The sequence below is a fragment of the Rhipicephalus microplus genome, chromosome 5, assembly GCF_043290135.1.
Source record: "Rhipicephalus microplus isolate Deutch F79 chromosome 5, USDA_Rmic, whole genome shotgun sequence".
Classification (NCBI taxonomy): Eukaryota; Metazoa; Arthropoda; class Arachnida; order Ixodida; family Ixodidae; genus Rhipicephalus; species Rhipicephalus microplus.
The window spans coordinates 187,954,713-187,980,292 of NC_134704.1; the positions used below are offsets into that span (position 1 = coordinate 187,954,713).

Genomic DNA, 25,580 nt, shown 5'->3' on the forward strand with positions numbered 1-25,580 from the left:
TTCTAAAGGGAATATGGCTTTGAAAAACTGCATAGCCTCAACAATTTATTTCGAGAAACTCCACAATTGTTAGTTTTCAGCAACCCTTTTATGACGAAAAGAAAAGGGTAAGCAAGACGGTTCCAGACAACCGCCCCCCCCCCAAAAAGTGACACACAACCTTAAAGAGAAAAAAAATCGCATCACCATTTGTCATACAAAAAATGCATAAGACCAAGCCCCTACTTCTCAAGCAGAAGAAAACGGTTGTCTCATCGCATGGCTTCCAGTGAAAATTTTCAAATCGAGCAGGCAAATTTAATGTGAATTGCCTTGATATGTACGCGGGAGCAATGCAATACTTGTAGAATGTTCACAAGCTTTGATGCTAAAAGGATGATGCATGTTTTGGGTTTCTAAAAATGAAAAGATCCTGTTCTTTCCAAGTCAACGCTTATCGACGGAGGCTGGTTATGGCAGACGTCCAATGAGGGTCACTATTAAGGTCGTTATCAAGAGGCACACCAAAATATTAACTGGAGCTCCATTCCAACAAATATTTGCGAAAACCGAGGCCATTACCTCCCTCGTGCCCAGCCAGAATCCCCAGGTTTCGTCAAATTTTATATTGCCTCCAGACAATTCACAAAAACGCATACTGGTGTTTACTGCTTCTTTAACAGTCAGTTTCTCCATGCAAAAGAAGGCAATGTCAAGTGCGTAGTATAGTGCTTTGATTTCCTCGAATTCATTTTATTGAATATATATATATATATATACATATCAGAATTATATTGTACACCTAAGCCAAATTGTTCCTCGTATACTGCAAAAAGTGAAGCTGAAAGCGGACACCCTTGACACACTGATGACTTCACCTCTATTGAACCTTAAAGCTCGATTCACAGTAATCTTTTTGTCACTTTTTATAAAACACTGATATGCCATTGTACAGTGCACCTCCTTACTGGGGATGCCTGAGCAGTCGAAACAAAAAGTGATATTGCACCTTATCAGAAGCTTTAGCAAGGCCAATTTAAAGAAGAGCTACCTTATTCATGCTATCGTCAATGAACTCAAGGACTGATCGCGCTGCATGGGTATTCGTCTGTACAGAACGGCCTCTTGTTACACATGTTTGATGGGTGCTTACAGATTTAGTGTTCACAAACCTGTTCCAGCAGCCTGTTCATGACGATTTGCGTAATTATCTTATAATCAACGTTGAATAAAATAAAGGTTTATGTCCAATTACTCGTTTTGCTGCTTCACTATCGCTGCTTTTCGGTATCAAATCAGTATGGGCCTATTAAAAAGAAGAAGGGAGTTCCACAAGTTAATAGGCTTTTTTAAATGTGCCTCAAAGAAACGAACGAGATTTTCTGGAAACGTCGTGTAAATTCTTCGCTAAGAACATCAGGGCCTAATGGCGTCTCTCACAATCATATAGTGGTTTTGGGACGTTAAACCCCACATTACAATCAACATCAGGGCCTAGAGTTTTGTTTCTCCACAAAGTTGGGATCACGATCTTCATTTCCTTCTTAGTTATCGATCCATCAATGCTGAGGTAATGATCTTCCTGTAAACATAGCGTGAAGCAATGAGTCGTCCAGCTTTTTTTATAGTCACCCGTAAGCTCAGCCATGTTGAACAGGCTTTTGTAATTATGCTCAAAAGCGGCAGTTATTTGCTGTGTATTTCTGTATATGAGCTATTTGACTCAAGTTGTAATGTCCACTTGGAGAGTGCGTATCGCTTTTAATCCTCAAGAGCTCTTTTTGTGGGCTCATTTTCAGTGAAACCAATAACACGAGGACGAATCATTGCTACTCTGTGTGCTTCTTTTTCGTATTTGTGTATTTGTGCTCGCAGTATATTTATTTAGTCCCGGTACAGCCCCGTCTCTTGGCTTTCAATAACATGCAGACTCTAAGTAAATTGCAAAGATAATATTTGTCATCTTTCTTCCTTTGTGCTAGCTCACAATAGACACTAACCGCTTCATTCTTACCTTTTTCTGTGAACAATTCCCATTGAGCAGAAATTAACAGCTGCCGATAATAGTTTACTACATGAAGCAATTCAATGACTGTTTTAACAAAACATTCATCATGCAAGAGCTGTACATTCAGTTTTAATATTTACCAATTTGGTAGAATCGTGCGAAATTTTCTAGGACCACATGCAACTGACAATAAACAATGGTCTCTGAAATTACACGTATGGCTTGGAACATGTTGCCAAACTTGCCTTCGGCAGGTGTGATGTCGGTAAATTAATCGCATCATTACGACTTTTAAAGCGTTTTATAACAGCGAAAAAACAACCAGTTGTCGCACAATGCGAAAAGCATAACGAGTGCGGTCGTCCATTGCTCCAACTCATTACAAAATCTTGTTCTTGGTCACCTATTAAATGTGGCGCATACTCACTTCAGGCGTAATTCCTCGTTGTCGTCAGCCACTGCATGAACAATTGGCACAAGATTCTTTACAAGTGTTTAGCGGATATCATTCTTCTCAGAAGAATGATGAAAAATAGCATAGCGAATGCTGGCCTACTACTCAAAAGTTTTTATTAATAATTGCGTAGTGGGTATCAAGCAAGTGTGCTTGCAGCAGTTACCCAATGACTGGACAAGCTAAATTTCTGCCAACACGGGTCCGGTCAGGCTTTTTCTCTAAGGTGCGCTTTCTGTGTTGAGCCAGAAGCTATGGATCATTACTTTTTGACGTGTATACGATTAACTACAGCTTGTAGATCTAAGTTAGCAAATCCTTTACCTGCTATTCAAATAAATTGATCCATGCGCGTGATTTTAGCTTTTGGAGCCTGTATTTATAGGTTTCACGGTGCGAAAGTTTGCGAGGCACTGCGGAATCATCTCAATGAAACGAAAAGACTAACGAACTCACATTATTCTTCTGTGTCGACATACGCATCACTTCTCGCTTTTTATTTCTTTTTTAAGCTAGGTTCTGATCTAGGTTAATATCTATTACTAATACAAAAAATTCATGGTAATTACTGATCAGTGATCATCACATTTTCACTTTAAAAGTTGCAACGTTTTCAATTTGTAAGTTCTTTTACTCTAAAGTAGAATAATACTTTATAAGACGACTCAAATATTGGCAAATCCTGCACAGTAGGTATGAGTCACAAGTGAAGGGCAACAAGAACAAGAACAAGGCTGTTTACTCTGAAAGGCCGCTCTCCTAGCTTGCGCTGTGGCTGTGCTGCGCCTTCCGCGCAGGCCTGAAGTTTGTGTTTCTTGGATTGCGTCAATACAAAAATACTATCTAGTGTGAGACAAATCACATATTTTTGCCGATTTCAAATTTTTGAGGGGAAGGTATGAAGTCTATTTCACCCCTAAACATTTTCGTACACAAGTAATTTCTTATAAAAACACGAAACATTTTAAAATTGCTTAAAAAGTGTTCCAGCTAAAATAGGTAAACATTGCGAACTTTGAATATCTTTGGGTTTTTTTTGGAAGGCGTAGCAGCTAGGTAAACGCAGAAATGTCAAAAAGGTTCATTAGCACAACTAGACAAAACCTATTGGGTAGCTGAACTACTGTTTTGAATTTCCGCTTAAAAATATTGATTTTATATACATTTTTATATTGAGCACACTTTAGCAAAAGCAAACAAATTTTGAGGGGGCGCCATGGTCTTGGAAAATATTTTCTAGCAAAAACGTTTGACCGTAATACTCAATTGAGTATACACAAAGCGGGTAAATTTGATCGGCAGAGTAAGCGATGGCAGAATATGCGATGTCTAGATTCCGGCTTGGTGAGCCACTAAGGTATACTAACAAAATATTTCGTACACGTGAGCTAACGGCTGAATAAATGTGTTTGCGCTAAAGAGGTTGACTTTATCAACTTCTTCAATTTACCGAGTGCAAACACAACTTGCATAATATCAGAATTTTAAACACTATCAGTCTGGCAAATAACAAAATTTTGTAGGTTGCGGCAGCTTATAGGTAAGTGAGGCCAAGCCTGTGTATGAAAAAAGGATGCTTCGCAATGTCATTTTGTGCTCAACTTGCGAACACTGCAAAGAATACACGAAAACAAAAACATTGGTGAAGTGTTCAGTTGGATACTTTATATCTGTAGAACTAGTTTTCACTAAGCCTGATATATTCAGGACCACTTGAACACACTAAAGTGTGTGGAATCTATTATCATGAAAAGGGTAAAATAGCTTTTTGTGCCATCTTGGCTATAAATATGAAGTGCACTCTCACTGAATTGTGACACTCCTTGACGAAACGTTCTGGCATGGCAAATATATATGGCAAGCTTTTTTATGATCAACTATAGAGAGGGACTGGTTAATTGCTTACCTGGTCATATGAAGATTGGCGACGAAGCTGTAGTGAGATATCTCCATTCCTTTGGCGTGACCAGTTGTACCAGATGAGTAGAAGAGTGCTACTGTGGTTTCTTTTGGGTATTCTACCAGAACTTCACAAAAATCTGGTTCACTTTGTTCCGGAAATTGGCTTACAGAAATGAAGCCATCTGCTTCGCCAGTAACAAAAAGACCCTAGAAAAAAAAACCCGTTGTTAATGCTTCTTGGCTTCTCTGAAAACTCTATCCGAAAATTTGCATATTATGCCTCAATTGTAAGTATTTTAGAAACATCTGCATGTGCATCTTTTCAAAGAATAATAGAAAAGAAGCGCATCATTTTGTGTCCGCCAATAAAAAGTGCAGACACCGGCACCGAAAGCTTTCTGCATTACAAAATATTTTCCACCCGGACCAAGTGAGGATCTCTCTGACCTTCTTTGGCAGAGTTACAACGTCAGCTGATGACGTCACACATTTCGACAATCTGTGACGTATTTGATGACGTAGGTTTTTAAATCACTCGCGTTGACGCTGATTGCCATACTTCTCATTATTTGGACATCTGGTCCATAATACAGCGAGAAATAGAAGAGGAACCGAAGGTGCGATACAAAAAATCAGTGTCGAGACATAAACCTGGCTGGGCGGCCGTTCGACTTAAAGGCGCATGCGCGAGTCACGTTGGTAAGCACGTAGCACAATTACAAAATACATTTTGTTATCTAGAGTTGACTATCAAATCAATTCGTTGCCATAATAATTCACAAAGAACGCTAACCACTGGATTCCACCTCGTTCTTATCATTATAAGCTGAGCATACGCCTGAAGTTACCTCATATGCAATGTTGCTTTTAATGAACTCGTTTTCGGTAAAGGCCTTTTCAACAATCTCTTGTCCTCATTTTTTTTCTGCCTCTAAATTTTGGCAGGCCGTGCTCAATCTGGCCGAGAAACACGTTTTAGTGACCACATCTGTCACTGCCATCACATTTTCACCGGCAGCACAGCCCGCCGGGAGTTCGCAATCGGGATGTTGTTGTTGTTGTTGTTCTCCTATTGTTAGTGGCGCATACCCACTGTGGGGTATTGGCCAAGAATCGAGTGGTTTTAAAATTTACTGTTCAGATTTGGAATGATGGAGGTATAACAGAAATATTACCGATAGCATATGCAAGTGTGGTGCTTAATGTAATGCATACAAATATTTACATAAACAAAATTATTCTTAGAATAGAGCAATAATCTGATTTTATACGTATATAATTATGTGGACATGTTAGGATCATGAAACTTGTTATTAGTCGACCTATTAGTTTCATCAATACAGTCCCGTACGGCCGCGCATACTGTCCCATTAGAGAAACCAGAAATGAAAGCTCCAAAAGACAAAATGACAGGCAGAGATAAGTCCATACCAATACCACGCAAAGGAATTTCTAATAGAGTTTTTTGTAATGTGTTAAACAACCTGCAGGTCAAAAAAATGGTATATTGTTTCCAGTTCATCACAGAATGCGCACAGAGGCGAAGGTGCCTGAGCAGAACTGTGTTTATAGAAATTTAGATTTGGTATCCGGCAACGCAGCCTTGTGATAGCTATTTCTTGTTTTTGAGTGCGGCAAAAGTCTCTTCGCCAGGGATATAATAAATGGCAATATTCTGTAGAGTTTGTTAGTGCTGAACCTTTAAAGACTTGCATAAGCGTAAGTCTGTGGAATCGAGCAGCAGTCACATAAGCGGATGATGGACAGAGCGGTAGAATTGGTTCGCTGATTGACGACTTAGCTAAAGAATTGGCTATTTCATTCAGAAACAAATCTTTATGTCCAGGCACCCAAACTAATCGTACTTTTCTCACATGCGCAGGTATTAGTGCACGGAACGTCCTTGTTACGTGATTATCAGCACCAACAGAAAGTGCTGCACAGAGAGATAGGGAATCTGTTATTATGACAGCTGATGTAATTGCTGTATCCAACTTGTGTAAGGTGAGCACTACTGCCAGAAACTCAGCCACAAAAACGGGTATGAAATCGGGTTGTCGAAGGGAATAAATCCAATTTAAAATCGGGCTGAAAATACCAACCCCTGACTTTTCGTCGTACTGCGATGCGTCTGTAGCAATAATAACGTTCGTTGTAATACAGCGCAGGTGATCTTGTAGTAAACCACCCGAAATATTATGGGGAAGTAATTTGGCATTACTAGGAAAAATGTCGTCGAATTGAATTTCCACAGAGGCTGAATTATCACGACTCGGCATAATGTCGCATATACGTACGTTTGGAGGCTCCAGTGAATTTTGCACAAATATAATTTGTGGCGTGTGAATTCGCGGCCATCTAGCAGCAAAATATTATTCCGTTGTAGAAATAAAGGCTGTTTCTGAATGTCGTATAGGTGATTCATAAATTCTTAGGAATGTCTGAACAGTCAGAAGGCGAATTCTACAAGAAAGCGGAGGGACCCTCGATTTGAGATACAACACATTGTTGGCAACTGTTTTGGGAAGGCCAAGGCAAAAGCGCAAAGTTTCTCTTTCCAGAAGAATTAGAGGCCGCAACTTGTAAGCTGGAACTCCAGAAAAAAGTACACAACCAAATTCCAAAACGGGACGAACATACATGCGATATATCAATAATAATGTGTCTCTTCTCATACCTATGCGGTAGTTGCTTAGCCTGCGTAATATGCCAATGGCCCGCACACCTTTTCCGGCGATATATTCGATATGAGGTCACCAGTTAAGCGATGTGTGCTAAATTACTCCGAGGTATTTAGCAGATTCCACCTGTGGTATATCCTCATGATGGCAAGACAGAGAGATGTTCACAGGGTATTGCAGCGGAAAAACAAGGAGGGCCCATTTACTCGGATTAAGCAAAAAGCTGTTGCCATCGAGCCAGCTCTCCAATATATTAAGGTAAGTCTGCAGCTGTTCATATAAGGTCTGAATGTTATCTGCCATTGCAAAAAAATGCGATATCGTCTGCATAAACATAATTTGTTATATCCTGTTTACGTGGAACGATGCTCATAAGTAAATTAAATAGCACCGGAGCAAGCACCGAGCCTTGCGGTTCTCCCCTCGTTTGGGTATGAGTAGATGATGAAAACCCATCTTTAAAAGAATAAAATTTCCTGTCTGCGAGACAATTGTGAACCCGCGCTACTATGTATGATGGAAAATCAAGGTATTCTAATCTATCTATCAAAATACAGTGCTCCACGGTATCATATGCTTTAGCAATGTCTAAGGTAACTAAAGCAGCATATTTTTTATGTAGCCGAGCTAATTGAAGCCTACTTTCTAAGTCAACGTGGGCATCGCCAATTGAACAACCAGCCCTGAACCCAATTTGACAGGAACTTAGAATTGACCTCATGGTAATAAGTTCATTAATTCGTATATTGATGATTCTCTCAACCAATTTCACTAAGTTTGATGTCAGAGCAATCGACCTTACGTTATCCAACGAGTCTGCATCATTTTCATTTTTTAGCAACAATACAATTTTGGCAAGTTTCCATTCTGGAGATATCCATGCGTTCCCTAAAGAATAATTCACCAGTTCTAGCAAAAGATTAGGCGATTCCTGGAGTAAAGATTTCAACATAGAGTTCGTAATCCCATCTGGTCCGGGAGCCGTCCTCGGTAAGCATAATACTGTCTGATTCAATGCAGCTAAAGAAACATCTGGAAATTCATGCAAGTTTACCAGAACGGACTGAATAGCCTAAAAATTAGCAATGAAACGGCGTTCTAAACCTTGCGCCATGTCTTCTAGAGAGGTGTTCATTTCTACCGGCGTCTAGACACATGACTGCAACGTTAAAGGTGCTGGCAGTACTTTTCTTGTCCGAAGATAAGCGAACAAAACACGCTTATTTTTTGATTTAGAAAGATAATCAAAATGTCTACTGTCGTATTCTTCTTTCGCGCGGTTCACTGTAAGCTTAAATATGCCAGCAAGGAATTGATAGTCCTTCCAGTTTGTTGGGCTCTCATTAAGAAGAAGTTTTTTCCAAGCAGCTTTTCGTCTTCAATAATCGCGCGTACACTCATCGTTCTACCGACGAAAGGAGGATCGTTCATTGGATGGAATGGAAAGTTCGGAATTTTTTCTAGATCCCTCCAGCATTGAGCCGATCGTAGATGCAATCTCCTTAGTACTGGCATTTCCAAGCTTGGAAATGGCAGAACGGAGGCAGGCTTGAAATTTGCAATTTTTGATGTATGTGCGTTTTGGCTGATGTAAAGTTGTTGTTGGACAAGTATTGTCAAAAACTACAGGAAGACAGTCACTGTTAGTTGCCGAATCCAGAACAGCCCATGACGAAACCTTGATTGCATTGGAGCAAAACGTTAAATTCAATACTGAGCTAGTTTGACCTCGGACAAATGTTACATGACCTTTATTCAGACAGGAGAGGTTGTGATCAATAGCCCATTCCCACAGTCGCCTACCACAAGAATCTGTCCTTGTACCCTAAGACAAATGATGTGAATTAAAGTCTCCTGTGAGTACAATTTCCTTTCTACATGCTACCAAAACGCTGTCAAGATAACACGTGCTTTGCACACCGGAGGGGAAGTAACAATTTATAATTGAAAAATGGTGGTATCCGGGGAGACACAAGTCTAATGCTAATAATTCACAATCGAAGTCTAACATTCTGAAAGAAATTTTTTCCCTATGGCATAATTTACTTGATACAAGGATCATTAAACCACCACCACGTGATGGGCGATCTAATCGAAAAGAACGAAAACCTGCAAGATGGAAACTTTTTTCTGGTGTGAGCCAAGTTTCTTGGAGAATTATAATATCAATATTAAAATTATTGCAAAAGTAATGTAAGTCGGTTGAGGCTGAGAATATAGAACGGCCGTTCCAGTGTAGTACCCTCAACTGACCTATGGTGTTGAGAGCACCACAGAGGCGCATGTCGCGCCCTTATTAGCATCTTCACGCGAAATAGCTGATTCATTCCGTTTAGATTTGGACTTGAGATCGGTGAAGATAGGAGATATGGTACGTTTGTTAGTTCGTATAACGAGTTAGTTCCATATCTGTAGCAGTACTTGTGCTCGGCTGAGGCGAATGTTGGCCCAAGTGCACCTGTGTTCCTGACGGCTTAGCCTTGCCTGCAGATGCCGAAAGTTCGTCCAACACTACATTGCGTAGCTGTGTGGCGTCGATGGTAATGTGTAATACTGCAGGCTCTGTACTAGTCTGTACTGTTCGTCCAATCTGACTTGAAAGAGTTTGCACTAAACAGTTGGAAAGGTTAGATATGAGTTTATCCATTGCCTTACTCACTGCCTTTTCCACAGCAGTTTCAATAGCCTGCGATAGGTTTGAGTCCATATTGGAAGTGCAGCGTGCTGTAATACCAGAGTATCCAAAACCCTTGTCTATAACTATGTCAATGGCTTCCCTTCGAGAACAGTGGCGGTGGTCAATAATTTCTAGGATTTGAACCTCCCGGGAACGAGCGAAACAGTCAGAGTTGTCGACGCAGTGACTGCCCCCACAGAGACAACACTTTTCCGCTGTTGCAGTACACTTGCTTGAAGGATGGCTCTCTCCGCAGGTGCTACAACGAACGTTAGATTTACATCCTCCCGCACTGTGGTCGAATCTCCAGCAGTTCTTGCACTGAATCGGACGAGAAACGAGGGGTTCTACTCGGAAGAACAGTGGCAATAATTTGATTTCTGACGGTCATTTTGCGCCCACAAAATCGCGATGACAGATTCGGTTGGTACGCTCTCTTTGTCGACTAGGCGATCACACCGGTAAATTGAAACTACGCCTGCTCCAGAGGTAGTAAATGCGTGTGAATAACTTCATGCAATCTGGATGTTAATGATCACTGCAATCACAGATGGCACAGGCACAGAGATGGGTATATCACGCGCGACGTTGTTGTAATTGGTGGTCACACACATTAAGTAAAAAATATGCTACATAACGAGCGGAACAGTCAGAGTTGTCGACACATAACAATAATTGTTTGGTTTGAAAATCCCAAAACCACCATATGATTATGAGAAAACACATTGAAGAGAGTTCCTGGAATTTCGAGCACTTGCCTTGTTTAATATGCACCTATATCTAAATATACGGCAATTCCCGCTTCCATCAATAATGAAGTCGTGACGACCGCAATTCGTTTGCGCAACCTACCGGTCAGCAGCCGAGTGCCTTAGCCTATAGACTACCATGACGGGTGTGCTACGTAATACATAAGAAGTTGGAAACTGTCTGATTAGACGTTTTCAAATGAACCTGCTAGTTTTTTAGTCCAATTTTTCACCCAGATTCCTTGCTGAAACACGATCTTTTATTTTAGCGTTCAGTCCAACACAATAAATAGCGCGACCTATTTTTGTGCTGAGTGGCAGCAATTTAAAAAATGCGCTTTTCAATTATTACAGAAGAAGACAACAGTGCATGTATTGTTCGCGGGGGCGCCACTCGTGAGGAGTAGCGAGAAACAGGAGTTTGAAAGGCGTGAGCTAGAGTCGACCTGAGGCAGTCAGGTGGCATTGGCCGAAGAAGGGTTCGTGTCAGCCCGTTACGGTGCACCATCTGTCACTGGTGCACTGCGAACGAACACGGACGAAGAGTGACGACGGTGCTTGCGGTCGCGGTGGAGGCCTGCATGCGGGTGAACCAGCAACTGCCTGCACCGCCGAATCACGAAAGCTGATGCGCAGCATCAATACTCATTGATTTCTGGGGACAAGTCAGGCCATCCTGGCGACCGCGACGTGTGAGTGGTGCTTGTCGAGTGGTGCGCAGTCTAAACGCATCGTATAGGCCTGCGGGAACCGTCCGCTGCACGTTCTTGTACAGTAGAGACGGTTGTACCAGTAGATATCACGCACGTGCATGTAGGGCTTCCCGTTCATATGTCTCCATCCACGTCTATAAGTGTCGTGTCTTTGTCTACGCTTCATCTCTTGCAGGTTGAGTGCCTGAGCCCACACTAAGATGCCACAACGTGCACTTGGAGTATTATACAGTGCATATCTAGTAAATGCGTGTGAATAACTTCATGCATTCACATTAAATATCGAACTCGATGGACACAGCTTGGGTGATTGTTCACAATTTATTTCAAAGATTTCGTGTCACAATTACGTTATTCGACCCTTACTCTGTTTTATATAAGAAGCCCCGCCGCTGTGGTTTATAGTGACCAAGGTACACGGCTGCGGACCCGCAGGTAGCGGGATCGAGTTCCGGCTGCGACGGATGAAATTTCTATGGACCTAAAAAGCTCTAGGCCCTTGTGCTCAAATTTGAATGAACATTAAAGAACGCCAAACGGTCAAATATTCTGGCGCACTCTACTACGGCGTCTCTCATAGTCATATGGTGGTTATGGAGCGTGAAATCTCACTTATCAATTAATCAATGAGTTCTAAGAAAAGGCTGTCAAATTTCTCGCACGCGAATGAACCATTGCCTGAGCCCATCCTAGCGCCCTCTCAATCGCTTAATAATCGTTATTTTGAGTACTTAGCGAGCGTTTGTCGACGTAAAGTCGAATTTTGGACTGAAAACCCTGATCAAAAATTGTGATAAAAATCTATGGACTACTACCCAAATGCGTGAAGTAGCTGAGTACAACATTCACAAGGCAGAAACATGGTAAAGAACCCTTCGAAGAACCCTTCATGTGCTTTATGCGCGAGAATACAACTAGATATCACAGGCATCAGCCTGCAGCCAACTTCAATGGGGTTGACTCGAAGATAGTAAAACAGCCAAAAAACACCAAGCTGGCATCACTAAACAAAAAATCGCCGTGCTATTCATTTTACTTACGGCATCCCATCGCAAACGAAAGTGCTAAAAGAAAAAACAGATGGTGCCAATAAAAATGCACAGCCGTCCCGAGTCACGTGGCCTTTCGTGAGCGATTGGATGCTTCACCTGTAGCTCGAACAAAGTCTCTTCGACGTGTTGGTTTTGCTGCTATCTTGCGCACCCTGTTCCAAACGTACGCGGGTGAGTGAAATGATATAGGACGCAGTGTCGTCGATCGTACGATATTTTTCGTACTTTATAAATCCTGAGTCAAGTGAGTGATTGCTTCCCAAGCTCTACCTTCAGTTATATTTCCTAGCTTACACTTGCAGGTGAGAAATAAAAAGGCTTGGTCAGTCATAACTCATGCCGACTTCAGAAACTTCATCACACCAGTGAAGTCATCCGGCCAAGGACAACGATCCCGATGTTCAACAGCATTTTCTCTTAGAAAACATTGTGCAGGAGAGGTCTCTCTCTTATTACCCTAGTCCCGAAAGTACGCTCGGTGCCATACCTTTGGAGCAGTATGGTTTCCTGCCCCGCACTAGCCTGTTTTGACGGCATAAAAACTGTTTATAATCTGTGACCTTCACACGCCAGCGCAGAATGTGTACAGATGAGTCAATGGTGACTTGTCACTTCATTGTATTTGTGACACTTTTTGTACGAATCACCACATTAGGCATGCAGCTTCTTATGCAGTGGGGTTAAGCACTAAAATCACAGGCACTGTTTGGTTTGTTTGCTTGTGTTGGTAGTCTTTCTCTTCCTCCAACCACTCGCTCATCTGAGGCCATAAAATATATTGATGTTTCGAGAAGGAGATCTACCGGGAAGAGTAGACACATATTGTGACGACGCGAGATAGACGAGCACATGAAGCGCCTGAAACAAATACGCTTTACCAATGACAGGAAAAAGACCCCAACGTCGTCTTCGTCTTTTGCCCTAGGACAAGAACACTCGCGCTGCTTCGTTGCTGCCACCACTGGCACCTACACATGGCATTATTCTTCCTTAAAAATACGTCGTCCTAATGGTAAATGTTTGGGAGGCAAGGCGAAACCAAAACTGCACAGTTAGTCACTGAAAGTTAGGCTTCATTCGTAAATGTTTGGGAGGCAAGGCGAAACCAAAACTGCACAGTTAGTCACTGAAAGTTAGGCTTCATCCGAAGCCCGCGGACAATTTCTGGTGAATGTCTGCGGCCCTTCTAACACTGAATGCTGTCCGGAACAACCTCGTAGTTGACGTCACTGATGCGTCGCAGAACATTGTAGTCTCCGAAGTATTTTCGCAACAGCTTTTCAGGGAGCCCACGCTGCCGAATAGGTGTCCAGACCCATACTTTGTCGTCCACGATGTATAACATGGGTTTGTGCCGGAGGTTGTAGTGTTTGGCATCGTCGCCTTGTTGTTTCGTGATTAGCAAACTGGCAAGTTGTCTGGCTCCTTCCGCTAGCTGGGTAAACTCTTCGGCGTCCGTCTCATCACCATCATTTTAATGAGGGAGCATTGCGTCTAAGGTTGCCGTAACTTCGCGTTCGTAAAAAAGACTGAAGGGTGTCTTCCGAGTGGTCTCCTGACGACCCGTGTTGGACGCGAACGTAAGGTAGGGCAAAATGGCGTCCCAGTTCTGGTGCTCTACATCTGCGTACATGCTAATCGAGTGAGCCACGGTCTTGTTGAGGCGTTCAGTGAGCCTGTTGGTCTCGGAATGATACGCCGTTGTCTTGCTGTGAGCTGTACCACTTAGTTGGAAAATGGTGTCCGAAAGCTCAACCACGAACGCATTACCTCTGTCGGTGATGAACACTGTGGGAGAAACGTGTCTTTAAATGATGGCTTCGATGAAAGCTTGCGCCGCTTCAGCTGCCGTTGCCCGTGGCAGATCGCCTGTCTATGCGTGTCGGGTCCGATAATCCGTGGCGACGATTACCCACCAGTTTCCAGTGGCAGACCTTGAGAGGGGGCCCAGAAAGTGCGTGCCAATTTGTTCGAACGGTGTCACCGGCACGTGGACAGGCTGCAGCAGGCCTGCTGGTTTGATGGATGGTGGCTTGCGACGCTGGCAATTTAGACATGCGTGCACGTAAGTTTTGACAACCTTGGCAAGTCTTGGCCAGTAAAAGCTTTACCTTATCCTCGCCAATAATCTTGTGTAACCCAAATGACCAGCGGTAGAATCGTCATGGCAGGCTTGCAGTAGCTCACCTCAAAGCGAAAAGGGAACGCCGAGCAAGTAGCTGCTGCCGGCGGGTGAAAAGTTCTTATAAAGAATGTCATTTCACGAGAAGTACGACGGCGGCCCTCTCACAAATAACATCGGTACGCTATTCTTTCGCTCATGTAGGTAATTTATGAGTGGCAGCAGTTCAGCATCCTCACGCAGCTGTTGTGAAAATGTGGCAGTGCCCACAATTCGCAGAACGGCCGTGTGATCTTCTTCGTTGTCCGAGGATGCCGTTTCAACAGGAGACCAACAAAGACAGTCGGCATCGGTGTGTCATTTTCCGACTTGTAGGCAACAGTGAAGTCCAATTCTTAGAGCCAAAGACTCGATTGTGCAAGACGGCGAGACAGATCTTTCAAGTTGACTAACCAACAGAGCGAGTGGTGATCGCTGATACCGGTTACTGGGCGGCCGTACAACTAAAGACGACACTTTAGGACTACCCATACTATTGCAAGACATTCTTTCTCCGTCGTAGCGTAGTTAGCTTCCACTCGGGACAGCGTCCTGCTGGCGTGAGCGATAACCTTTTCGTAATTGTCCTTCGACAGTACGAGCACTACTCCGAGACCCACATTACTAGCGTCTGTATGTGGTATTGTTGGCGCGTCTTCACCGCAGTGGGCCAGCACGGGACGTGTTTGCATGTGCTGACGAAGCTCGTGAAATGCCTGGTCTTGGTCTTCGCCCCATGAGGAAGGGAATATCTTCCCGAGTAAGCTGTGTCAATGGCCATGCGATGCACGAAAAATCAGCAATAAACCGCTGGTAATAGGCGCAGAGTTACAAAAAACTTCGCACTGATTTTATGTCTCATGGCAAAAGGAAGTTCGTGAGGTTAGCAATTTTATCTGGGTCGCGTCGGATCTCTTGGCCGCTCACAACGTGACCGAGGAATTGAAGTTCGTGAAAGCCAAAGTGGCACTTTTCGGGTCTTAGAGTGACACTGGCCAAGCGTATTGCTTCAAAAACTGTTTCGAGCCTTCGTAAGTGTTACTCAAAAGTCATCGAAAAGACAATCACGTCGTCATGGTCACCAAGGAGGTCCGCCCCTCAAGTCCCGACAGAACCATGTCTATGAAACGCTGGAATGTTTCTGGCGCCGAACACAAACCGAAAGAAAGTACCTGAAATTCATAAAGTCTGCCGGGCGTAACAAAGGTCGTCTCGTCACCATCTCTCTCATCTACTTCAATTTGCCATTAGCCGGTTTTCCCGTCCATGGACGAAAAGTAGCGTGCGTTCCGTAGTCTATCCAGTGAATCATCAATACGCGGCAGAAAATAGACGTCTTTTTTTTGTGATCTGATTGAGCTTCTGGTAGTCGACGCAGAAACGCGAGATGCCGTCGTTCTTTTTGACGAGTACTACAGGTGATGCCCAAGGACTTTAGACGGCCGAATAACACCATCTTCTAGCATCGTTTTCACCTGTTTTCGAATATTCTGACGCCTTTTTGGGGCGACTAAATTGAGTTTTGCCGTATGGGTCTGGCGTCAGAATCCTTGATGATGTGGTGTTTTGTCAGTGCCATTTGACCTACTCCTAATGTGGATGACAAGCAGCCGTGGAACTTGTTGATCAGCGTGAGAAGTCGCTCTCGCTCAAAGGGAGATAACGTTGGACCAACTTCGACAAGTGTTGGTGCAGTGATAGTATACACGCTGCTGCTTCCTCCACTGAATGACAATCTTCTGTTTGAGCGAGTTTGTCGAAGTAGGCAATATTCGTGCCTTTAACAATTTGTCGGCGTTCTCTGCTGAAATTTATTAACAAGAGTTTAGTGATTCCTTCAATAATAGTGATGACAGCCCTGAAAACAGAAATGCCGCTAGTGAATGCGAGCTCCTTGATGTGCTCAGCGATGCCAGTAACGTTTTGTAAGACGTCACAGTGAACGGATATGAAGGAACAGCTTCGTGGCGACAGTGTGGCGTCGTCACTGGCAATACGGAAACGAGGTGGCTAGTGTTCCTCATCTGCAGCAGTGTCCAAGCTTATAGTGACCGTTACGCTTCTGTCACGGATGTCAATCACAGCCCTGTATTCGAGCAAGAAATCAATTCCTAATATGAGCTGCTAGCAGAACTCGTGAAAAATGACGAGGGTGGCAACAAAGGATAAAGAGTCGGGCCGTGCACTTTCCAACCGGTGTCATCAACTGACCTCCTGTAGTTCTTATATTGGGTCTGTTTTATGACACCTTCGCCCTTCTTTGTCGGTCGGCTAGCTATATGGTTATTATAGAAAAGTGGGAGCCGGTGGCCACCGCAGTCGTCACTTGGTGGCCGTCAATGTTAACGACAAAGTAAGCGCTGATAACGCCGGTTACGTCGTCAGTTGCCCATTCGTCGGATTAGTCGTTGCTGTCGTCGTCTTTGGCTTCGGTGGCTTGGAGCTGCCATGTGTCTGCAATGGTGGCTATTCGCAAGTTCAATTAATGACAACCCCTCCTCGCGAAGTCGATGCGTCTAGTTTCCCGTCGCGCACTAGGGGACCTGCCTCTGGTGACGTCGGCAAAACTGCGACGATTAGGTGAACTGCCCCGAGCAGGATATCGAGAACGTGACCTGGGCCTTATTGGATTTTGTGGCGGTGTGTTCATAGGAGTGTCGTTGTAGGTGCATAGAGTGTCGTACTAGCGTAATGAGAGTAGCGAGGAAATATTGAGCACTGATAGTGGCCATTACGGCAAACTCTCTAAACAGACCCAGCTTTGCCACAATGAAAGCATACCGGTCAACGGTCAGCGGTACGCCCCAAATCGGTTTTCCGACGCTGGTAGGTAAGCGGGGAATCACTATCGAACCACGTTGTGGGCTTCACATAATGACTATACGGCCAATGCCTCCTAGAAAAATTCATGCCTGGAACGTGAGCCTCGAACGTGCCTCCCTACCCTCGCATTTCACCCTCCCCCTACGCTACGGAGGCGAACGCCTTTGGCGACCACCCCTTGCGAACGTAGCGAGGCTCTCACAGTTACCTCCGAGCAGCTGTGATGTCACGTGACGAAGCGGTACGGTAATGTCACGTGACGAAGCGGTACGAAGGCGAGTGGTCTAACGTGGCGAACGGTCGCAACACGCGGCAAGATGCATGACCTCAGAGATATTGCACTGGCAGGAAGCTCCCAATTAAAAAGAGAGTGACGTTCCAGGCATAGTTTTTCTAGGAGGTGTTGATACGGCATTCGTCTTGTCGGCAAGATCGGCAAGGTTGGGAAAGTCGTCGGCGCTGAGAGCGGCTGTGCTTGCAGGTTTCGTGGTGGTCCAGTCATTGGAGTCTGCTGTGCTGAAGGCGCGACGACGGGGTGTCGTACTGCATCAGTGTAAGTAAGATGTCGTCGTACAACATAGCCGGATGAAGAGAGAGCCTGACGTACCTTATCCCGGACAACAACAGCGACAAAAGACAATGCCGGCGTCTGTTCGGTTGCTGAAAGGAAACGAAGCTGTCGAAGCTCCACCCTCAGAGTCTCGTGGAAGACTTCCCGCAGAGGCCTATTGTTGTCGCAGAGGCTCGCCGCAGTGGTAACGGCACTATTTACTCGAAAGTTTACCGGGTTCTTCCGGCGGTATCGTTGCTGTTGGGCCCGTTCAATAGCTGTGGCTTCTTTCGCGAACTGAGCTGCTGTGGTTGGTGGATTGCTCACAAGCCCAGCAAACAGTTGTTCCTTCACGCCTCGCATTAGATAACGCAGCTTCCTGTCTTCCGGCATCTCGGAATCTGCCCTGCCAAAGAGACGGTCATGTCCTCGGTGATCATAGCAACGTTCTCATTTGGTTTTTGAATTCGAGCTTCTGAGAGACTCCTTTCTACTTCCTGTCGAGACTAGTAAAGGTGTCAATAAGCTGGTTGAGGAAGTCGTCTCACGTAGCCACGCTTCTTTCCCTGTTGATGTATCACGTTTGGGCGTTGTCTTTCAGGTAGTAGAAGTACACATTCATGAGTTCGTCTTCTGGGGTGGCCCACCGGCTGTACTTCGCGCAGCGTTCAAACTGGTCGATCCCGTCTTGTGCATCTTCATATCTCTCACCAAGAAATCAGTCAGGAATTATGAAATTCTGAAGTGTCATGTGCGGTGGAGCTGCAGTAGCATTGTGGATGAAGGAGTCAAGCGATTGCTGCCAGTTTCTAGCAAGGAATGTAGGTCCGGAGCCATGCCTCGCTCAAGGCGAGTGAAATGGTAAACTGGTGTGTCGACGCGTGCTGGCGAAACCGGGTTCAAATGTCGGGTCCGCGAAGGAGTGCCAATCATAAAGACTACCCAGCACTTCCACCAGTGTGACGACTTGACATTGCCGAGCACACAAAGCGCCTAAAACAAATACGCTTTGTCCTGTCTTGGCGCCTAGAAGACCTTGGCTCATACCCACAAGGGGGATTGGCCACTCCGTACCTTATAATAGAAATATTTTATACAACGCCTGTTAAAAAACAGATTAGATAAGAACAATAATAGTGTTCCTTTGAAAAAACGTTAAAAAGTGCTGAAGAATTCGATAAACCAGAATATATAAAACAAATTAGCAAAAGTGAAGAAGGGGGCTAAAGCATTGAATATATCTGGCAGTAACACTAGCAGCGTAACCTTCCGGTTGCCTGAACGAATTGATGTAGCGCTGACAGAATAGCACTGTGGCCCGCTCCCAACTGACTGGCTCCAAACGATAAAAGGGTGGATGTATTACCTGGAAATTCGTTTTGATGAGAATGATGGTGAGCCTTTAGCCTCGACCACAAAGGGCGATCGGCCAAGAACCAGGCGGCAAGATCATCAAGTGAGTTAGTTATGAGTCAGCTATTCAAATAGTCTCGTATCTGCAAATAATATTAACAATAGACTAACAAGGTAATCTTTTTGTTGCCTTTATGTAAGCACACACGGCGGAGTAAACCTCCCTGTGGCTATAATCTAATGTAATTCCTCCGAAGGATAAAATTACTGCCACGTTTATTTTTGAACCTAGCTTCTCAATTGGTTCGACCAGGTTCTTTGATAAAAATATTAATTAGAGGATAAAAAGAAATGACCGATTGATTCTGATTCCTTAAAAAACAGACATAACGGAGACGCTGTGAGTCCAGCTTTATGTAGGCAATAGTTCAGGTGCGGAATTCTGCAGCGTAGTCTGGTGATTGTAATTTCTAACTGTCCAGATACACACCACTGTTTGTTCCAGCAAAATCTTAGATTTATGAAGTTTCTGACTTTATCCAATGATAATTTTTGTATTTCCTTGTGCAAACAAGCATTTATATATCTGAGTGCGTTACATGGGCGAATTCAGGAAAAATAGGTAAAAGTGGTCCGCTTAAAGATGCTTTGGCTAAGCAGTCTGCATTCTCATTTGCAGAAATCCCGCAGTTGCCAGGTACCTATAGCAAGTAATTTTTTTTCAGGTTTGCTGGTAATAAACTGCTAATCATACTCAATAATTTCAATCTTTTGCTGAATTTGTGCTGTGCCATAATTTCGATGCCATTAACACTGAACTGTCCACTTTTCTTGACATTTTTCTAGACAATTTCGACAATCGTACAGTTGAAGCTAACTGGAACTTATTCCTGCGAAAAGTCGACGAGCTAACCAACAAATACATCCCGCTTCGCAAAATCTCTTCGCATGCCAGAGCTCCATGGTACAATGCCTACTTAAAACGTCTATCAAACCGCAAGAAGCGCCTTTACCGTAAAGCGAAACTGCTGCCCACGAACGCTCGGTGGGTTGCATACAAAGTAGCCAACAATTCCTATGTATCCGCTGTCAAAAATGCAAAATCCAACTTTTTCCAGAGTATTTTACCTAGCCTGCTTCTAAACAATCCTCAAAGCTTTTGGCGTGTAATTAATCCAAGCACGACTGAGTCAATTAAACTGCTGGACCATAATGACGAATCCATTCCCGACAATGAGTGTCCGGTTGTCCTGAACAGGTTTTTTTGTAGTAATATTGTGGTTTCTTCCAGTACATCTATTCCTTCCCCAAAGCTGCACGATTATCCACTCATGAATTCAATTATTATTGACACTCGGGGAATTTCTAAAATAATACAGTCACTTAAGCCCTCTTCAAGCCCAGGTGTCGATCTTATAACTTCTAAATTTCTTCAAGGTACGGCCTCGTATTCTTCAATTCTTCTTACCAAACTTTTTCAACAATCCATTGACAGCGGGTCCCTACCCATCCAGTGGAAAATCGGTAAGGTGGTCGCCGTTCAGAAATCAGGTAGCAAAGAATCTCCTTTGAATTACCGCCCTATATCCCTTACGAGCATTCCTTGTAAAGTCTTGGAGCATGTCTTGTACACAAGCATCGTAACGTTTCTCGAATCCAATTCATTTTTCACGGATGCACAACATGGTTTTCAAAAGAGATTTTCATGTGAAACCCAATTACTGTCTTTTACACACCAGCTTCACCGCATTCTTGACCGTCGTTCCAAAGCGGACTGTATTTTTTTAGATTTTGCAAAAGCCTTTGAGAAAGTGTCTCATAATCTCCTGCTCCTGAAACTTAGCAAACTTAACCTTGATCGTGATGTGTTCAAATGGCTTGAACACTTTTTGTGTGGCCGTACACAGTTTGTTGCAGCCAACTTATATAATTCCCCAGAATGTTCTGTTAATTCGGGCGTACCCCAAGGCTCAGTCCTGGGCCCCCTCTTATTTTTAATTTACATCAATGACCTCACTGATTGCGTTTCATCAAACATACACCTGTTCGCTGACGATTGTGTGATATTTCGTGAAATTAACGACACAAGCGATGTTAGTATTATACAAAACGACCTTAACGCTATTTCAAACTGGTGCAGTCTTTGGCTAATGAACCTTAATATTAAAAAGTGTAAAGTTTTACGCGTATGTCGAACTTCAACCACTCCCGCCTCGTACCATCTTAATAATGTTCTACTCGATGGCGTTTCATCTTACCGGTACTTAGGTGTGCGCATTACTTCTTGCCTGACATGGTCCGTTCACATAAGCAACATTATTAACAATGCAAACCGTATGTTAGGCTATCTTCGTCGCAATTTTTCTTCTTCACCTGCCTCTCTAAAACTACTGATGTATAAGAACTTGGTTAGAATTAAATTAGAATATGCTGCTTCAGTTTGGGATCCCAGCATGGTTTATCTGATCAAAGCCCTCGAACTGGTCCAAAATAACTCTGCCCGGTTTATCCTACACGATTACGATCGAACAGCAAGCGTTACAGCTATGAAAAACTCGTTGCAGCTGACTTCCCTTTCTTCTCGTCGTAAATTTTTTCGCCGGTGCCTTTTTCATAAAATCTTTCATAATAGCCCCCACCTTCGTGCTAATCTTTTTCTTTCACCGTCCTACGTGTCCTCTCGCATCGATCATGCGCACAAAGTTGGTATACCTATATGCCAAACAATTACGTGTTCAGAATCTTTTGTCCCACGCACCAGCAAAGACTGGAACCAGCTTCCTGGAGCGATTGCTGCGATTACTGACTATGAGCTGTTTCGCGCTGCACTAACAAACATTGTAAACTGAGGTTAATTATTACGTGTGTCTTTTTCGTTTTTTTATGTTCTTGCGTGTTCTGATGTGTTTTGTAGCTAGAATTGTATACTAGGATTATTTAAAATATGTACACCAGATCTCTTTTGGTCTACTTTTGTGTCCTAACTTTGTTATCAGCTAAAATTGATTATTCAGTAAACGTTGAATCCTGTACTCCCCTTTACTCACCTTCTGAATCCATTTTTTGTAAACCCACTACCCTCTTCAATGCCTCTGGCCCTGAGGGTACAATAAATAAATAAATAAATAAATAAATAAATAAATAAATAAATAAATAAATAAATAAATTCAATCTTTTGCTGAATTTGTGCTGTGCGTACTGAGAGAGAATCGGATAGTATGACTACTTCTGATTCGCTTGCAGGTAGTCTATAAGAGCTTAGATTCTAGCAAATAAATTAGCGATGAATATAGGCCTGTAATCTGGTAATCCAACCGAAAAAGACCAGTCGAGAGAAGTACAAAGATGCCTACTCCAGCCTTTTCGTTTAATATAGATGCATTTGTCGCAATGATGTTGTTTATGGACAGATGAGTAAAATAATCTTGTAACTGATTATTTAAATAATGAAGGGGCAGTTGTTGTGCAACAAAGGGGAAAATATCATCAAATTTCATTTCAATTTTTGAATTAGGCATCTTCGTTATGGCAATCTGATAAACATTTACATTCAGAGGCTCTAGCAGCGCTTGGACGAACGTAAACTGAGGGCAGTGTAGTCTAGACCATTGTGTTCTGAAGAATGCGGTTGGTTCTTATATAAAAACTTAAGACGCTTGTCTCAGAGGCGAATTGTATATTTTTAAGAAAGTTTGAACTGTAAGTATTCTAAACCGAGTTAACAAAGGTGGAAGACGCGCTTCCAAAAACAAAACATTATTTGTCACAAATTTGCGGAGTCCAAGACACAAGCGCAGAGCTTCTCTTCCTAATATTATTAATGGTCTCATCTTGTATGCTGCGCTGCCAGAAAATAATACGCACCCGAATTCCATAACAGGCCACACACACATCTTGTAAATTATTATCAGTGAAATCCTTCGCAATCTATCTTTCTGTTTCCCAATTTTCGTAACCACCCCAAGGCACGGGACGCTTTACAGCCAACCTCGTCTATAAGGCTTTTCTAATTTAGCGTCCCATTATATACGATGCCTAGGCATTTCAGGAAATCGACCTGGGGAATACAACAGGGGGATACATCAGGGAAATGTTCACACCATCTCTAAAAGAGAACGACAGAAGCGCACTTTTTTTACGTTTAATGACATATGAATATTGCCAAGCCATGCTTTTAGCATGTTCATGTAATTCTGTAATGCCTGATACGATGAGTGCAGATCACTGTTTTTTGCCAAGAAAGCAATATCATCTGCATACAAGTAAATTTGAATATCCTGATGAGTGGGAATGGAACTTAGTAATATGTTGAAAAACAGGGGAAAATATTGAGCCCTGAGGTACACCTCCTATCTGCTTATATCTTGGAGAAAAGCATCTACCCAAGAAGCAATAAAATTCTTTGTTTTTCAAAAACTCTGTAATGCATGATGTTATATATTTTGGAGAAGCGATTGTCTTGCATCTGCTGCATTAGGATAGGATACTCTACTTTATCGTACGCTTTAGCTAAGTCGAGAGTTACTACTGCACAGAATTCGCGCCGATGCCGAGCCAGCTGTATGCAACTTTCCAAATCCACATGTGCACACCAAATGAAGTATCCCTATCTAAAGCCAATTTGTCTGGGAATAATTGTTGTATGTTCATTGATATAGTTCATTATACGGGCATTCAAGACTCTCTCTACAAGCTTGACCAGGTTAGACGTAAATGAATTAGGCTTTATATTGTCCAGAGTAAACTTCATTCCCTGTTTATTAAGTATCGGAATTATTTTGGAAAGCTTCCAGTCTGCCGGAATCCAAGAAGTTTTCAGTGAATAATTAACTATACTATGAATTTCATGTGGGGATATTTCATATAGCACTTTTATCATTGTATAAGTCACCCCATCAGGTCCAGGAGCAGCGCGCGGACCTCTTTATCACATCCGCTAGTTAAGCTGAAGATACCTTCTGGAAATCATAATCCACCCTTAATTTCACCATAGGCTTCAGCATAATTGTCGTAAACTTAGTTTGCATGTCTTTAGCAGTATTTTCTAAGAAATCAGAGAGTTCGCGAGGAGAGATTCTGGCGGAATAAATGCTTTATGCGTGTGAAATCATTTTTCTCGCACGCAAAAACCTGAAAAGCGCTTTCTCATTTTTGGACTTAGACAGATAATAAAATATATGCACACTATTGCCTTCTTTTGCATTGAGCACTATACGCTTGAAATCAGCGGCCATGAATTTATAATCACTCTAATTTTTGTGGCATCGGTTAATTAACAGCTTTCTCCAAACCAATTTTTGCTTTCTATACCCGTTGAGAGATTCTAGATTTCGCCACAGGGTTAAAGATCTCGCTGTGTTCGAGTTTATAGTAAACGTTGAATTTTTATTGATTGTTTCGATAACGCACATAAACTCAAAGCTCTAAGGTCTTCCTGCATTTCCTCGCAAAAAATTAGCGTAGATTTTAAGTCGTTGTAATTTAGCATAATTTACGAATGAGCCCACTTTCCCACCCATACTGAACTTCGAGAACGTAAATTGAAAACTAATGGGAAGGAGGTCGTTGTTTGTAGCAGAACCTAAGATATTCCTTGAGGATATGCTAAAAGTGTAGTTCGCAAATGTTAAATCAATAGTCGATTTAAAGTTGCCTCTTACAAATGTAGCAACGGGTGAGTTAAAGCAGAAAAAGTTATTATCAAGCCTCCATTCCCACAAACGTCTTCCACATACATCAGATCTGAAGCCCCAAGACACAAGGTGTGAATTGAAATCACCACAGAGTAATATTCCTTTTCTGCATGAAGCTACCATATTATCTAGGCATCTCGTGTCCTGAACTCCTGCAGGAAAGTAAACATTTGCAAAAAAAGGCGAGCTGTCTGGTAGTGTTTTGTCTAGCACCATAATGTAGTAATTCGTATCCATACACTGATACGATATCTTGGCTGTGTGACTAGATTTCGTTAATATTCAGAAAGACAGACCACCACCCCTACTCAGCTTATCCAGCTGGAGTAATCAATAATTTTTCATGTAAAACGTTCACCCTTAGTAAGCCAGGTTTTCTGAATGGCAATTGTGTCGGGAGAGACTTGCGAAGCAATATAATGTAAATCTGTAGTGGCCGACCAAATAGACCAGTAATTCCAATGCAGAATTTTTAGTGAACCTATTTTGATGCAATACCAGCAGTAGAAACTGCCTGATCCAGAATATATTTTTCAAGAAATCATTTTTTGAAAGGTTCTCAAAGAAGTCCTGCTTTGACAGGTATTTCTTGGATTTTGGGTTCTGAGGAGACTTTTTAGAAGGGGGAAATCTGTTACATTTCAAAATCTTTTGAGATTCTGTGTCCATATCTGTAAAGTCTCCTGAATCATCTGTCACAAGTTCTGACTCAGCCTGAACTATATTTTTAGAAGGTCCTGCTCTCGGAGAGTTAGATCTATGAATAACTGTCAGGTTTTCCTTCT

General features: G+C 42.8%; 1 protein-coding gene across 2 annotated transcripts in view; it reads right to left on the reverse strand.

Annotated features, from left to right (window-relative positions):
- The window catches only part of LOC119174057 (putative 4-coumarate--CoA ligase 2), a 210,988-nt gene that overhangs the window by 154,247 nt on the left and 31,161 nt on the right, over positions 1–25,580 (reverse strand). For both annotated transcript variants that reach the window (XM_037424837.2, XM_037424836.2), the window contains exon 4: positions 4,348–4,550. In XM_037424837.2, coding sequence (XP_037280734.2) covers positions 4,348–4,550 — 203 coding nt within the window. The remainder of the gene's footprint in view (positions 1–4,347; positions 4,551–25,580) is intronic.